The following is a 16,305-nucleotide window of genomic DNA, read 5'->3' on the forward strand; positions in this document are numbered from 1 at the left end:
GAATTCATCACGTTAATTACTTCATTGATAAAATTACACAACAACTTATTATCAAATTTAAGAATAACTCTTGCTGAAAAAATGTTATTTGGGTTTTTCTCTTTTTTTTTTTTTTGAGTTTATGTTTTTTGACATAATTAACATAAACTTATATTGGTGTTTTTATCAAGATCGCAAGAGATGTCTGAATAGTTCAATATCTAACAACATTTTATGCGCTTGAAAGTCAGAAGCTGAAGAATCTAAGAAGAGAAGGTCTCATTTAAGCAAGATGTTACTCACACTTAAGCGAGAAAATCGCATTAGGCCTAAGTCCATATCAAAATATAAAAGACCTTAGGTTCAAATGAAAGGGCATTCTAGTGCATTTGAAGAGCAATTTTTTGAGTGTAAACATGACCATTCTTAAGGCTCTTGGCTGAGATTGATGAGACGTTTGTATGTTTGAATTTTGCCATTATAATAAAGTTATGAACAAATAATCTCCTTATTTGTTGGGATTGAAAAGGTTGAACCTGATTTCATGTAATACTTTCCTTTAATACAATTATTTAGATTTATTCTTGTTCTTCATCTTTAAATGTTTGTTTTAGATTGATCACCTATAAGTAGATAGACACCCATTTGGTTCTAGAATTGAAGAAGAGTATCTAATTGAGATTGATTCTAGACATAAGTCAACCCCAATTAGGTTCCTTGTAATTCTTAAATGTTAGTTTTGATTATTTAGATTGATTTGACAAGACATTGAGAACTAATCTAAATAATTTAGACTTTTTCACCTAAGACATTAGGCTTGGAATATAACTGTGAATTGAGAATAAATTGCATGAATAATTGGATTGATCAAGATTATTGCATTGAAAAAAGGGGACATCAAGTCCAACCCTGATTGTTCAAGTCATCAATTCTCACAACAACTCTACCACTATTCTTTTACTAGTTTCTTTTAACTCTTTATGTTTTTCTTTTACGCATTTGAATACCAACAATTGATAATTATTTTTCCAAACCTTAGTTCCAAGAATCTTAATTTCTCAAATATGGATTGGTCCTTTGAGAGAGGACTTGAACGCAAATCCTATATATTATTTCGAAACTTGGTTTCACTTTATCATACAAAAAATCCTTTAACAGTCTCAATCAACGCGTAACAATGAAGAATTGTGTTTTGGGGTTTTGTTGAGCAAGAATTTTTTTGGATTAGTTCTATTTTAAAAGTGATTTAAAAAGATGATCTTTTATATCAGTTAAAATTATAACCGATTTAGAAAGTAGTTTTTAGATCAGTTAAGTTCTTATATAACCGATCTAAAAACATTCATTTTATTCGTAACTTTTTTTAAAAAAATGATGTTCGTGAAACCAATGTAAAAAGTTGTTCTAAAAAACCATTTTTCCACTAATGTACACTAACTTAAAGTAAGAAAAATTCTTTATGCTTATATGTATGCTAGAGAACACACACATGATCTCATCTCATGAACATATATTAACTAATTAACATTTATTAATATCAACAACATGGAGTAGGTTTCAAAGATCTTAGAAAGAGTTTTTGATATTTAGACATCCTTTAAATCCAAACATCAAATAGGTACTCATTTTTTTTATCTTTCTCTTTCTATCATATTATAATACATATCACTTCTATCTCGGGAGGTATGTAATAGCATTTGAGTGTCTATAAATCTTTTTCCAAGATGTTATTATGGCCTGTATTCATGCCTTGTGTGTGAGAGAGAAATAACACCCAAGAAGGTCAGTAAAAGAATCACGCAACTTCTTATTTATAGAATGACAAATACCAACTTTCTCTTCAGTTGTTTGTCTCTAAGGCTTTTTCTACACTTTCTGCAATTCCAGGACCTAAATTAGGTTTTACACTTCAAGAACCCAATTACCATGGTTATTCTTGAATTCACACCTATATTTCAGATAGTGAATAAAGAGATGGATCAAACTAATCCAATTATTGGCAGCCACAACACACCATAAAATTAAAATAATCTTTGTTGGAAGTCAGGAATATTTGATAGTTAAGCTACACCTCTGAAGATATTGCATGGTATTTGAAATTAAAGTGCAGCTAGCAAGTGGAACTATATATACCTTACTAAATTACACTGATATTATTTGAAGTTTCATCAAAGTTTCTCCCGGTAAATCTTTCTTTTTCTACCCAGACGTTAACACATCTTTGTTTAAAAAATTAATATTGTACTGAAACCTTTTATAAGATACACTAACTCTTTTAATTATTTGAAAAATATTACACCATTGTGTTATAATTAAATATTAAAAAGCTTAACAATTGTGCGTACAATATCTCAATAAATCACAATAAGTGACAATATAATTTACTCTATTATTTATAATATTTATATATTTTTTTTCTTTGATCACTTTCCTAGATGTCAAATATTACACGATGGGCGTCCAAAAATCATGTTTTCTAACCTATATATAAAGCATAAAGAGGAAAGCTGCATTCCTTGCACGAAGCAATCCGTGTCAGTTTTTCAAATCTATACGGTTGTGTTTAACGGAATAGATGCAAGTCAAGGTGAATTAATTAATTAACATTCTTGGTATGTTTTTTTACCAAAGTAATTTCATACCAATTAGCATTTCGAAGCATAAAACCCCATATGGTGTAAGTTTTCATTAATCATGTGAATATTCATAATCTCCTCTTCACCAGGAGGATCCTCCCATCTAGCATAATGGAACACTCCAATTCTACTTCTAATTAAATTCAAACTATCATGAGTAGTTAATGTCCATTGCACACTCCAATGTGGTTTTTCCAAATGTTCCCATTCCACAATCCTCCTCAGTTTCACTTTCTTGCTCTTCCAAAACAGTTTCCGATTACAGCATTTTAGTGTACAAAACCTGTGCAAGCCAAACCTTTAACGACCAATTAACTAAAACTTATTCTCAAACACTCAACTCTCTGCTCCAACAACTCATTGCACAATCCTCCCAACAAAAGTTCTTCAAAAACACGGAAGCCGTTAGCGACGACGCAGCCATCTCAGGCCTTTTCCAATGTAGAGACGATATCGGCATAAAAGATTGTTTTAACTGCGTAAACTTGCTGCATCAGATGTCAAACACCTTGTGCAGTGATTCCATGCCAACACGGGTTCAACTTGACGGTTGCTACATTCACTACGAGACAGAGGAGCTTCCAGAAACAAATGGTGAATCTAAAAGTTATAGCAATTTCTTGCTTCACAAGGAGTGTGGGGAACCGGTTGTGGACTATATCAAGTTCAAAGAGTTTATGGACGAGGCGTTTGTGAATCTGGAAAGTGGGATTCCGAACAGTAATGGGTTCTATACGATGAATTATAAATCAGTGAAATTGATGGCGCAGTGTGAAGGGGATTCAAATATTTGTGACTGTAGCAACTGCGTGAGCGATGCAGTGCAGGTTGCTAAGGAAGAATGCGGAACTTCACTTTCGGCACAAATATATCTTGACAAGTGTTTCATAAGCTACTATGGCATTCCTGGAAACTCTGTCCCAGGTAACTACTAAATTGAATCATGAACCAAACCAAAGTCTTGTATTTGCATTTTTTATTTTTTTATAAAAAAATTATTGTATTGAAATAATCTTTGAAATTCTTCTTTTTGCCCGTTTATCCAGATAAATATAATCTAGAAACCAAGAGTTGTAGAAGGAAGTATTTAAATAGAATATTTTTTTTGGATGCATAAAAAAAATAGAATATTTTGTGGGATTCTTGTCCCACCCGCTTAAGCATATTTGTCTTTTGATGCTTTAGGCATAGCTTTTATTAGTTTTTCAATTTTTATGGTGAATACTTATTTATTATGTCGATGCTTTCTTGTTTTGTTGATGTTCTTCTCCGATGTGATTTGTGACCATTTTATCTTCTTTTTTTTTTCTTTGTTGGTTGATGCTGGTTTCTATTCAATATATTGTTTTTTTTTTTTAATTTGTATGCAACGGTGGCTTCTATAAGACAGAACTTAAGTTTAAGAAAAAAATGTACGGTATCTTCGTTTCAAAAACCCATGACGATAGGATAAGAGCGTTGGAGATGCTCTTAATATCATTTTGGTCTTTATTTTTTATTAGACTATTTTATCCTTTAAATACTCTATAAATTACTTATTACTTTTTTTCTTTAAGAAATTACCTATTACTTGCTACTTTACTCCTTTAACTATTTCTTAAATCACTTAATACAGTACTTTATCTTTTAACTATCTTTCCACTACCCACTGCACCTACTTTTTTTTTTTTCAAACTCTCCCATCAAACGAATTACATTAAATTGTTAAAAGATAAAAAAAAAATATTAAAATAACAAACAATTTTAATGCAGGCACTGCCTGTTTTTCTACTAGCTTATATGAAGTGTTTTTATTTATTTTCATGCTACATATCTTTAAACGGGTGAGGGTTCTCTATAGTTGAATTTCAACTGAATAAATCCAAGTCTTTTAAAAAATATTTTTTATACATAAATTATAAAATAAAATGTAAGTTAAAATGTTTTTAATTCTTTTTGAACTAGTGATTCTAATCCATCTTTACACTATTCATAACTTTCTGTACCAAAAAATATATTCACAGCTTTGTCCTAATGGTTATTAACAAAACTTAGATGCTAGTATAATTTTTTAGATATTTTTAGTATTTTTCTGTAATTAAATTTGGTTATATTGATAAACAATGATTGTTATACTAATTACTCATTAATTATGTACGAAATTTATGAATACAGGGGCAAGAAGAAATAACAACACCGAAAAGTTGGCAGCGATAATTGTTGGAGGGGCCGCAGCTCTGTTTTTGGGTTTTGCTTTTTTATCACTGCTTAAGTCTTGGTTTAGAAAAGACGATTATGAATAGAGTGGACTGGGTTTAACCAGTGAGTATTAGGAATTTAGGATACGATTATCTGTGTAATAATCATCTTTGCTATGCTTTTTTCTTTAGTATGAAGATAACAACTTTGTATCTATAATACTAATGTTGAAAATATTTCTTAGTTTTCATTTTTCAGGTTCTTATCCGACTGTGAAATATTTATATTGACTGAAATTTTAACTATGCTTGTAAAATTAGTTGAAAATTAAAAGTTAAAAAATTAAGTTATTTAATTGTAAATATTTAATAAAATCAGTTGTTAGAGTAATTGAAAAATGTAAAATAAAAGAAAAATTATAAAATCATGATTTGTTTAAAAAGTATAACTAAGAAATTGAATAAATAAATATATTAAGGATAAAAATAAAAAAATATAAAAAGCTATAAATGACATTTGTCAAATAATTAAATACACTTTTTAACTAAAAAATGTTTTTTTAAAAAAAATGTTATTTTAAGTAGTGTTTCAAAAAATATTAAAAATTACTTTAAAAAAAAATTATTTATCGAATAATTAAATACACTTTTTAACTAAAAAATAAAAACTAACTAAAATGTCTCATCAAACACATCATTTGTATTATAATTATAAGGAAAATAGTTATGACATACATTTCAACTAGCATTAGTTAAGGGAAATTAGGTTGAGTTAGTAAAATGTTAATATTAATCAAATATTTTTATTTTATTTATTATTTTTTGGTAACAGTTTATTCCATTTGTAGAACAATATATTTTGAAAAATACTCTCGGCATATTACTCCATCTAATTAAATATAAGAAAAAATATATTTTTTTTGAACTCAAATATAAATAAATTTTAACTATATTTAATGATGTTATCTCAAAAATACCCTTAAATCAAGGGTCTTGTTAACTAATGCTCTTAAAACATTGGTTAAAGAACTAAAAAAATAATTTATTTCACAGATCATAAAAAATGAATAAAAAAATCATTGTAATTTTTTTTTTTTAGTTTTTTAACCAATATCCTAAAGGCACGAGTTAGAATTTATTTTAAATTAATTATGTTTTTAATTCCTTAATCAAGTTCCAATTAATGACACTTTAAAAAATATTATTTTCAAATGTCATTAAGAATTAAATGACATTAATCAACTTTTTTAATTAACATAAAATTGATTAATTTTACTTATATTTAGGTCCATTTGAAATATTTACTCTCTCTAATTAGGGACAAAACTACACCAACAAGGCCAACCCCACCCCCCCCCCCCCCAAAAAAAAAACTTGATATATAGGTTTAATTGTATTTTTTATTTCATCTTTTTAATTTTTTACAAATTCACGGGTTTCTTAAAAATTGACTTATAACATTTAACAGACAAAGATAAATGAAGAAAATAATATTTTCTTTTTAATATACTTTGAGCAATGGCCAGCGTCTCACCTGCAATCAATATCACCGAAACACGTTGAAAGTCGCAGTCATTCTATAAAAGAAAGGTCAAAGTGTAAATTCCATCCAATAAAAATAATACACGTCGCCCGGTACACGACACGTAACTGTTTCCCACCGCGCTGGATAAATCCCTCACATAACAAAGCCGACCCCATTAGACTCGGCGACTCTTCGGCTTCCGCTTCATATAACCGCGCAGTCACGCATTGTATTTTCCTAATTTCCCGATACATTTTCTTAGCAACCAAACGCATACTCTCATTCTCTGAGGGTTTATGAGTTTCGACTCTGCGTATTGCTTTTATGAACAAAACTCGTTTCCTTTTTTCGTTAGGTAACTTGTTCTGCAAGTTCCATCATAGCTCAGCACCTTCTTCTTCGCGAAATATCTCCATCGTGTGATTGTGTAAGTAAAACCTCTTTCATTTTCTTTTTGTTGATGTTTCTATTATTATGCTTCTTTAGCTATTTTGATTATTCAATCGAAGTATTGTGTTAAGCTTGAACATGATAATGCGAACTAAGGTTGAACATGTCATCTCAAATCGAGAGTGATATATATATATATATAATTTATAAAATAATAAGTGAAATATTGTATTTTTTTTAATTAGAAATTACTTTGGTAGAATCAATGCGTGAAGTTAAAAAAGGAATTTATCCGTGGTTTGAACTAACCACGAAAAAAGCTTCTTCCTTTCCCGTGAAATCCCGATACCGGTGTTTTTGAGCCAAATTGGAAATGGATCCTCTCCATTTCCCTTTTTTTCTCTTTTTTTTTTCATTTTATAAATTTTTGGAAAAAAAATATGAATGATTCACATTTTATAGAAAGTTACATTTATTATTTTTAAAAGCTTGGTAGTAAAAGTAATGGGGGAGAAAAGGGAATGGAGAGAATTTTTTTCAACTAAATTCATTAGTCCATTTTTGTACTGTTATATAGGTTACTACTTACTAGTTGTATGCATTGTGCTGGTATTTTTGGTTTCTTTTGAGGATAAAAATGTAGCTGCAGCCAGTGGAATTTTTAGTTACAAAGGAGGTGAACCTCCTCGACGGGTCGGGTTCCATAATACAAAAATAACTGGGGTTTGTTTTCAGCTGCTGGCTGGACATTCTTTGGAAGGTTGCTGGCTACGACTAGCCCTAACATTAAACTGGGGCAAGTCTTCTTGCCCTTAAATTTTATTTTACAAAACATAAATGTAGGGAAAACAGTTTACGAAGGATTTAATCCCAAGATCATTTATACTGTATCTATACTGGATATTTATTTAGGTATTGCAGCCATGTAGGAGAAAAATGCTTCCTATGTTCCCTGACTGTTACTAGATAGTAGTAATTGATTGAAATATTTGGAAATAACATAAATGCAAAATGTTGTTATTTCTATTTCATATGCATTTATTATATTAACATTTACTCATCATATAAAGCAAAATTTATCATTAAAATATTGGACTCACTGGAATAAAAACTTTAATTTGCTTTATGAGTAATATCATATATCGAATATTGGAAAGATGTCACCTGGATCTTGCGTTAGTCCCTAATTTTGTTCATTGATGTTTCCCTCTATTTTTATGCTTGTAGAGTTCCCTTCCAAGTATAATGGTTATATACTTATATTTGCTTTGTTTTGTTCTATGATAACTTTCTACTCGATGCATTGACTTTCTCTAAGGTTCGACTACTGTGATTCTATTTTGTTATATGCAGGGAAAAAGGGTTAATTGCGTGGGCATATAAAGCTCAATTTGATTGCGAGTTTTGGTAAAAGGCTGTTTGGAGGGGCACAAAGTCTTGGCGTACAATTGGCTTCTACATTAGTGTTCAATTGCATGACAATTACTTTTGGAACTATCATGGCTCCTCATCCAAGAGTCATTAAGGCTTATAATGCTATGAGATCCTTAGGAATTTCTGATGAAGAGGTGAAACCGGTGTTGAAAAATTTGTTACAATTGTATGATAGAAACTGGGAACTTATTGAAGAAGACAATTATCGTACTCTTATAGATGCATACTTTGAGTTAAAGGAAGCTAAGGTTTGTCCTAACATCTTGTGCTTATTTATATATTTAAACATTGATTTGATCAATTGTCCTTTTAATTGTAAGTTTTTAATGTGTTGATCTGTTATTTCTTATGTGTTTATGTTAGTGTTTGGATAGAGAATTTTAAATAAGAAAAGTAATTTATTAGAAAATTTAAATTTTTTTAATCTAAAATTTATTGTTTGGATGTTTTTTTATGAAGAATTTAAATTTTTAGAATTTTAAAACAGAATTTTAATCAACTAAAAATATGAAATTTTAATTTTCTTTTAAAAGTTGAAAAATTGAAATTCTCTTCATAAGAACCTTTCAAAACATTTGTGTATTTCCTTTATAATCTTCTTCCTCTTGAAAATTTATGAAATCCCGTTCTCAATCGGGACTCTTTCCTCACACCGATGATCCTTTTCTATCTCGCAGAGCGTCGAATGGTGCAACGTAGAACTGCATCCACCAGTTAGGGGAGCAGTCGTCGCTGCCTATCATGCGGTGGAGGTGCTTGCCGGCACGGAGGGTCTGACCATGCCTTACGTTGTGGTCAAGTATGATGGTGTATGCCATCGTGTCCGGGTTTCCCTGTGACTCCCCACATCAATATTCTTTTTTTTGGAAGCACATCAATCATATATTGTCTTCTCTTTACATTCATCTTCTTTGGCTTTCATAATTTTAATTTTTTTTATCAAATACAAAATTTTAAAAATAAAATAATTCCAATTGAAGTATTTAAAATTCTTAGAAGTTAAAAAAAAAATTAAAATTTTTCTCGTCCAAGCATGTATTTGTGTTACTGATATTGTGTTATCAGTATTTGTGATTGGTTCATTTGAATGTATATTGATCAACTTCTTTCGATTTGATTTTTGTGTATATTTTGGTGAAACCTTGTAATATTTTTTATAATAGCAAACAGAAGGTAAGAGAAAGGCTCCAATCAGTTATCTTAATGGGAGAAAGCCAAAACAGGAACTGCACTTGGTAGATGGAGATGACCAGGTTTCATCAACTGACAACTCCAGTCAAGGGTTGTCTGTAGAAGACTCGGAAATAACTCCCAACGCATTTAAACAGAAAATCATTAAATCTTCTCAAACCTCCATTGTACATATGAAGCCCACGAGCAGTTCACAAGCATTGCAGAGAATGTCGAGTGAGGTAGAAAGGATCTCAACTTTACCTTGCATGCCTGCTAGAGATAGAAAATTGCATCGTGGGAAGGCATCAGCTGCAGGGCATTGTGAAGATCCAATTGATGAACCAAGCAATCCTCGTGTCCAGAGGAAAAATATATCAAATGATCATCAACAGAAGGAGCTGATGATACCAAGAACTGAGAAACTTAAGTTACATCTTGGACCTGTTTCAACGAGTTACAATGGTAATTATTACACATCCCCCCCCCCCCCCCCCCCATTTTGTGTTTGTTTGTACATCAATCATGATTCACCTTTCAATTTGAGACCTAAAAGGTCTCCCTTCTTTCTTCTTTTTTTCCTCTGTATAAGAGTGGAGATCTTGAAAACTATTGATTTGTAATGTCAATGCTTCCCATATTTGTATGAAAAAGGAGCTCCTATAGATGTCATTGTACACCATAACTAAATTATATCCACCAATTTACAAATGCCTCTTTATTTTCTAGACATTTAGAGGTTTTGTGATATATAACTGCTGTTTAGTAAATTTCTTGCCGATATTCTATAGGCTCAGCTAATGCTTCAAATGGAAATTGTTGTGCCAAATCTCTATCAGCTCTGTATCAGAATGTGCCCAAGAAAGATGCTACCTCAGCATGCAATAATAGTAAAAGAACTCAGAAGGGTAGTATTGACATTGCCTCTTCACCTTTGGGAGAAATTAAAATTTCTTTAAACTGCGAAGCTGCTTTGGGACAACCAAACTTCCGTATTCCTGATTTGGATGCTATCATGAAATCCATTGAGGAGAAATACCTGAAGGCTCACAAGATAGTCGAGCCTCAATCATCTATGGTTAAGCTATTAGATGATTTATGTGGAATTTACTTGAAGCTGGGCTTGAGTTTAAATCGAAACGGGTCAACTCCCAAGTCTGCAAATTCACGCAATGTGGCATGTCTGCCACTGCAAGCTGTTACTGAAGATGACAAGAATTCCTTTCACTTTCTCGATGACATAACAAAAGGTTCCGAGAATGTTAAAATATCACTGTTGGATGAAACTGGAAGTGAGGACGTGCCTCAGTTTAATTACATACCCTATAATGTAATATATCAAGATGCTAACGTCAATATTTCACTTGCTCGTATTGCGGATGAGGGTTGCTGTGCTGATTGTGCTGGCGACTGTCTTTCCTTATCACTTCCATGTGCATGTTCTCAAGAAACAGGTGGAGAGTTTGCTTACACTCCACGAGGCTTGTTGAAAGAAATATTTTTAAAAGATTGCATGTCTATGAAATTGGAACCTCTAGATCATCATTTTGTGTATTGCCAAGAATGCCCAGTGGAGAGGTCCAGGAATGACATCATGGCCGAACCATGCAAGGGGCATCTGGTTAGGAAGTTTATCAAGGAATGCTGGAGGAAATGTGGTTGTGACATGCAGTGTGGAAATCGGGTAGTGCAACGGGGTTTAAGATGTAAATTGCAGGTTCGTATTGTATGAATAATCTTACAATTAATTTGATGAGAATTTTATTTCCTTTTATTCATTTTATTTTATTGTGGCTATTATATTATAGTAAGTGAAAATTGCAATATGTTTACCGATGGAAGTCAATATGTCTTTATTAACATTTGTTTTTTTATAGGTAACAGTAGCAGACTAGCACTAAGCAGCCATTGTTGTTGCTACATTTCTTGTATTTGATCTATGACAAGTCTTGTTCTTTATTCTTCAGGTGTTTTTGACTCGAGAAGGAAAGGGATGGGGCATCAGAACTCTAGAAGATTTGCCCAAGGGATGTTTTGTATGTGAATATGCAGGGGAAATATTAACCAATACAGAATTATATGAAAGGATTATGCAGAAAAGCGGCAATGACAGACATACATATCCTGTAACCCTTGATGCAGATTGGGGCTCGGAAGGGGTGTTAAAGGATGAGGAGGCACTATGCTTAGATGCAACATATAATGGAAATGTTGCAAGGTTTATCAATCATAGGTGCTGTTTCAAAATTCAGCAACCATATTTTTTATGCACGATGAAATCGAGCCAGCCCAATTACTATTTGCCTGAAATTTGCAATCACTTCCGGCCAAACTTGGGCTTGTCCAATTACCATGTGCTAGGCTGATTTAAGACATGAAAAGTTTGTCAATAGACATGATTTACAACAGAGCATTACGGTGGTATTTTTTTTTCAAACATATTATTAGTGCGAATTATTAATTGACTTTGTTGAGGATTAATTTCAAACTCAACACATAATGAAAGTCACAATGATGGAAGAACTAAAGAATTGTTTTTATGTGTTTGTCAGTGTGCTTGATTTTTGTTGTTTTCCATTATGTCAATTGTCAATGGCCATCATAGAACAACATATTTTTTTCCTGTTGTTTTCCTTTTATTTTGTCGTCATACAAGAGTACCCCGTAGTCCATGGCTTGTATCATATTTTATTTCCTCCTTTCACTCATCCTTACAAATGTTTCTTTTTCCGTCTTTTTCATCTATTGATTTCTAGTATGGTTTCTGTGTTTCTTGTTTCCAGATGCTCGGACGCAAATCTGATAGACATTCCAGTTGAAGTAGAGACACCTGATCGTCACTATTATCATGTAAAAACGTGTTTGATTCTACATTCATTTACTTATTGTTGGAAAACAGTGAAAATTAACTTTTGGTCACATTTATTGTTTGTTTCGATCCTTATTTGCAGCTTGCTCTCTTCACAAACAGAAATGTGAATGCATACGAGGAATTGACATGGGTAAGCAGGCTGAAACAATTGAACTTACTTTTCTTCGTAAATATTTTAAGCTTTAAATATGTTTAAATTCTTGATAAATGATAGAATTTTATTTTGAATTTCTAATAAATTTTTTGTTGTTGTAAGTTTACAATGTTGATTTTCAATAAAAATTCAAACAAATTATAAAGAGTTTTTTAAAAAGAGTGTAAGAGAAAACACACTAACATTTCTCAAATTTTAATGTATCATAGCTCAAAATAACAAAAAAATTATTAAAGATTCAAAATAAAATTCTCATTTATTAGAGATGTTAAATATATTCAAGTCTATATTTTATTATCACATTACTTCTAAATAATTACTTTTAATTGGTAACAAGACAACTTACTAGTAAAGAATGCTTTTGGTTGTGTGTTTGTGTAACAAAAATGGTTTTTTAGTAGTTTTTTTAGAAAGAATTGTTCGTCATAAATCTAAAAGTCTCGCTTCACGATGGACATACATGCAAATTAGCTTGCAATTTCCAGGGAATAATATCTTATATATGCATCTTAGGTACTATTGTTGTAATCCAGGCCGATAATCCAAATTTCGCTGATTGAATGGATTTGACCAATTATAGATTAAAAAATTGTAAAAAACAATAATACAATCAACTTACTAATATGATTTAATCATTTAATACTTTAAATTTAAAATTATTATTATAAAATACTTAATATATCGATGTTTGACTTTACATGCACTCATCTAATGTTTATATGAGTCGTTTGAGTTTCCTGAAGACACCAGAAATTATTTGCAGGACTATGGTATTGACTTCGATGATCATGAGCACCCCATTAAAGCATTTAATTGTTGTTGTGGAAGTGGCTTCTGTCGTGATAAGAAACAAAAAGGTCAGTCAGATAACTTGATATTAATCGTGCTATCTCATGTCAGAATTTAACTTTATTCTGTATGTGCTTTATTTATTTCATTTTAATTTTTGGATCTAGCTCTAATTCAATTTCAAATGTCATCTGCCGTATTCTTGATCAAACTTGCATGATGAATGAAAACTGTGCAATCTCTAAATATTTACATAGCCGATTCCTGAATGAAGAACGGGTGAGGGTTGTGTTAATAACACATCTTTTAACACATTATTGTTAGCTAAAATTTCTTTGAAGTCATAAATTGTGTATTTTAAAAAACATATTGTTGACACTCTTATAAGAATGAGGTTATTTGGACTATCTAACATAAAAATGGTTTGGTTAACCATTGGTCTAAGAATAATAGTTATGGAATTCATAAAAAAAATGTTATTAAGAAATCACATTAAATGAGTTTGTAACATTAATTATTATGTTTTTCGATAAAATCTTTTTATTTTTAATTTTTTAACTCTTTACCTTAGTAGTGGCAATGATTAGCAAAATCAAAGTAAGAGTTGAGTTGTTTTCTTTGATTAACGTTTCATTTTGTGGGAAAAAATGAAAAAGTTTAATTGTATTTTTTTTATCTCTAATTTTTTTAATGAATTTTATCCTTAATTTAATGCATTTATTTTTGAAAAATTTATGAATTTTATCTTTCGTTATTTATGCGTTAATTGACCATTGGAGTATTGATGTCACATCATTGGCATGTTCACATAATTACACTTCTAAGTGACGCTGCGATGTTAAAAAAATAAAAATTCTGTGCAAATTATCAAAAACTAATCTTCTATGATTGTCTTCCTAAAAAAAAAAAAATCTATGATAGTCTCCTTAAATTTCCTCTCTGATGTCATGTGCATATGAAGCAGTTTACGATTTCTTTGGTTCTATCTTTAGATATTTATTTACGTGCTATTGAAGATTCTGCTTCTTACACATTATTTAATTTATTTGGCAGGAACTAGATTATTGAAAGGTAAAAAACTCAAGGAGATACATGCCAGAAAGACGGAGTAGCTAGTTGACACTTTAGCATTCTTTATTCGTTGTTTTCAGTTACCAGCTATTTGCTGAAGATCGGCAATAAATGTTTTTAAACATCTTAATATGCTTGCTGGAGCAGCGAATGCTGATAAAATAGATGATTTTTTGCCAGGAAAGTAAGAAGGTGAATTTATCTGGGATTACTTGAAAAATCCCTAAATGTAAATCCTTTCTTGCGTAATTATTCATACCTGAATGATCAAAATTATTAGTTGGTTTTATATGGCTACTTAAAAAAAGTGTTTTTTTTATTTTTTATTTTGTTCATTCAAATATGATAATGATTTATATTGTTTTCATTTCTCACATTAGTTAAAACTTCTGATATATATATACACCAAGGTAAGTGAGTATTCTTTTATATTTTCCTTTTTGGCGTTTGCTCTGCATCTTTACATTTGTCACAACTCGTCACCTTGCACACATATAACAGTACATTGCATTGTTCTAAGTAAAGAAAACAAAACTAAGAAAATAAAAAAATAGGAATTGAGAGACCACAATTAGAAGCTAGGAAAAAGAATTAATAGTATTCCTTGGTCGGTACTATTGATCCTCCTTGCTTCGAAACAGTCTCTCATGGCCATGTATACATCGTTTTTCCACTTTCTCTGGACAAGGAAGAAATTTTCAAAATATGAAAAAATTGTAATTTCAAAATATGAAAAAATTGTAACCATGTTCCATCCTGAAAAAATGATGATAATAAAAATCTAAACTGAAAAGAAAAACAAACAAATGCTAATACTTGTAGAAAAATGGATGCTTGAGTACACAGTCATTCACAAGTTAGTTCGGAGTCAATCCTATTCGCATGCATAGTAAAAAATTTACTCAATATATCTATTCCATGGTACGGCAACTGTATCTGTTATTTTATACTTCCTCGGACGTGGTTCGTAACTAGAATTCATCATATTTTCAAAATGAGATTGCTGATACTTCTCTTCACCTGCATCTTGTAAGCCTGAACTTTTAACCAAAACAATTTATTCTCATTCTTGACATTCATAAATTAAAATATATGCTGAAGTGATTTTAAAACCTATGCATACTGCCCAAAATCCACTAAATTTGAGTAGGCATTCTTATATATCAAAAATCTCAACCTATGTGATTTTTTTCATTTTATGTTAAAAAATTATAAATGTTAAAAATTTCTTATCATTGCAAAAATTTGAGTAGGCATTCTTATATACTCCAATGGGTGGTGGACCTGTTGTGAATGGCAACTTAGTTGATCAGTAAATAGCTTTTTCTGGGAGTAGGGGTGAAGATGACAAATACGTATGAGATTGGTGAACAGGGAAAAAAAGCATTTCGTTAATTGAAAGTGAATTACAGGAGAAAGTGAAAAGCTATTTATAGCTGTACAGTCACAGCTGGAATCTAACAAACTGTGACTAACTAGAAGTTAGTCAAGAGTCCTAACTGTAAAACAGAAAAGAAAGTATACGAGATGAAAGGTATACTCCAATGGGTGGTGGACCTGTTGTGAATGGCTACTTTGAGATATGAATATATATTCGGGTAGAGACCAAAGCTCTATTTGTTAACCAGACAGTATGGATATTTCTTTATCAATATTAAATAATTAATATTATCTGAATGATTCAATCTTAATTTCATTATATTAATATATTAATGTATGTATCCATGCTTACATGACTCGTCGCCTGTGAGATTTGTCTCTTATTACCGTGCGAGCCTGAGTTAATTATGCTCACAGTTCAAACAACATAATTTAATTAAATGAATAGTTGCAAAAAATTAGGGTAATGTTTTTTCTCGTACACTCACCGATATGAGAGGAACGAAAGGAAAAGAAAAAGATTCACATAGTTAGTTTTTGACCTAACATATTTTGGAAGTTCTTTACTGTTATAAATAACAAATTAAGCGCTACAAATGATAAATTAAACTAAATTTATATCAATAAAAAAAAATGAAAGATGAAAATGAAATGAAAAAAGTCAAAGAACTAATTATGCCAAAAAGTTTAAAAAAAAGAAGAAGAAAATGAAGCATGTTATATATAAC

General features: G+C 30.8%; 2 protein-coding genes across 2 annotated transcripts; both read left to right on the forward strand.

Moving 5' to 3' along the window:
- The first annotated feature begins 2,779 nt into the window (after positions 1-2,779).
- On the forward strand, positions 2,780-4,897 carry LOC100818939 (plasmodesmata-located protein 2). The gene is made up of 2 exons (XM_003555530.5): positions 2,780-3,539; positions 4,770-4,897. Exons 1-2 carry the CDS (start codon positions 2,780-2,782, stop codon positions 4,895-4,897), a joined length of 888 nt encoding a protein of 295 aa, XP_003555578.1.
- A 4,226-nt stretch (positions 4,898-9,123) lies between these two features.
- On the forward strand, positions 9,124-14,238 carry LOC100819479 (histone-lysine N-methyltransferase SUVR4). The gene is made up of 7 exons (XM_026127356.2): positions 9,124-9,776; positions 10,103-11,028; positions 11,279-11,544; positions 12,095-12,161; positions 12,263-12,313; positions 13,101-13,194; positions 14,180-14,238. The coding sequence occupies exons 1-7, from the start codon at positions 9,506-9,508 to the stop codon at positions 14,236-14,238; spliced, it is 1,734 nt and encodes a 577-aa protein (XP_025983141.2). The 5' UTR covers positions 9,124-9,505.
- Positions 14,239-16,305: the final 2,067 nt, after the last annotated feature.

The sequence above is a fragment of the Glycine max genome, chromosome 20, assembly GCF_000004515.6.
Source record: "Glycine max cultivar Williams 82 chromosome 20, Glycine_max_v4.0, whole genome shotgun sequence".
Lineage (NCBI taxonomy): Eukaryota > Viridiplantae > Streptophyta > Magnoliopsida > Fabales > Fabaceae > Glycine > Glycine max.

Coding starts and splice junctions, on each gene's coding strand:
- LOC100818939 (XM_003555530.5), top strand. CDS start 2,780: ATGTCCATTGCACACTCCAATGTGGTTTTTCCAAATGTTCCCATTCCA. Junction 3,540..4,769: donor TCCTGGAAACTCTGTCCCAG/GTAACTACTAAA, acceptor TTATGAATACAG/GGGCAAGAAGAAATAACAAC.
- LOC100819479 (XM_026127356.2), top strand. CDS start 9,506: ATGAAGCCCACGAGCAGTTCACAAGCATTGCAGAGAATGTCGAGTGAG. Junction 9,777..10,102: donor TGTTTCAACGAGTTACAATG/GTAATTATTACA, acceptor GATATTCTATAG/GCTCAGCTAATGCTTCAAAT. Junction 12,314..13,100: donor CATACGAGGAATTGACATGG/GTAAGCAGGCTG, acceptor AATTATTTGCAG/GACTATGGTATTGACTTCGA.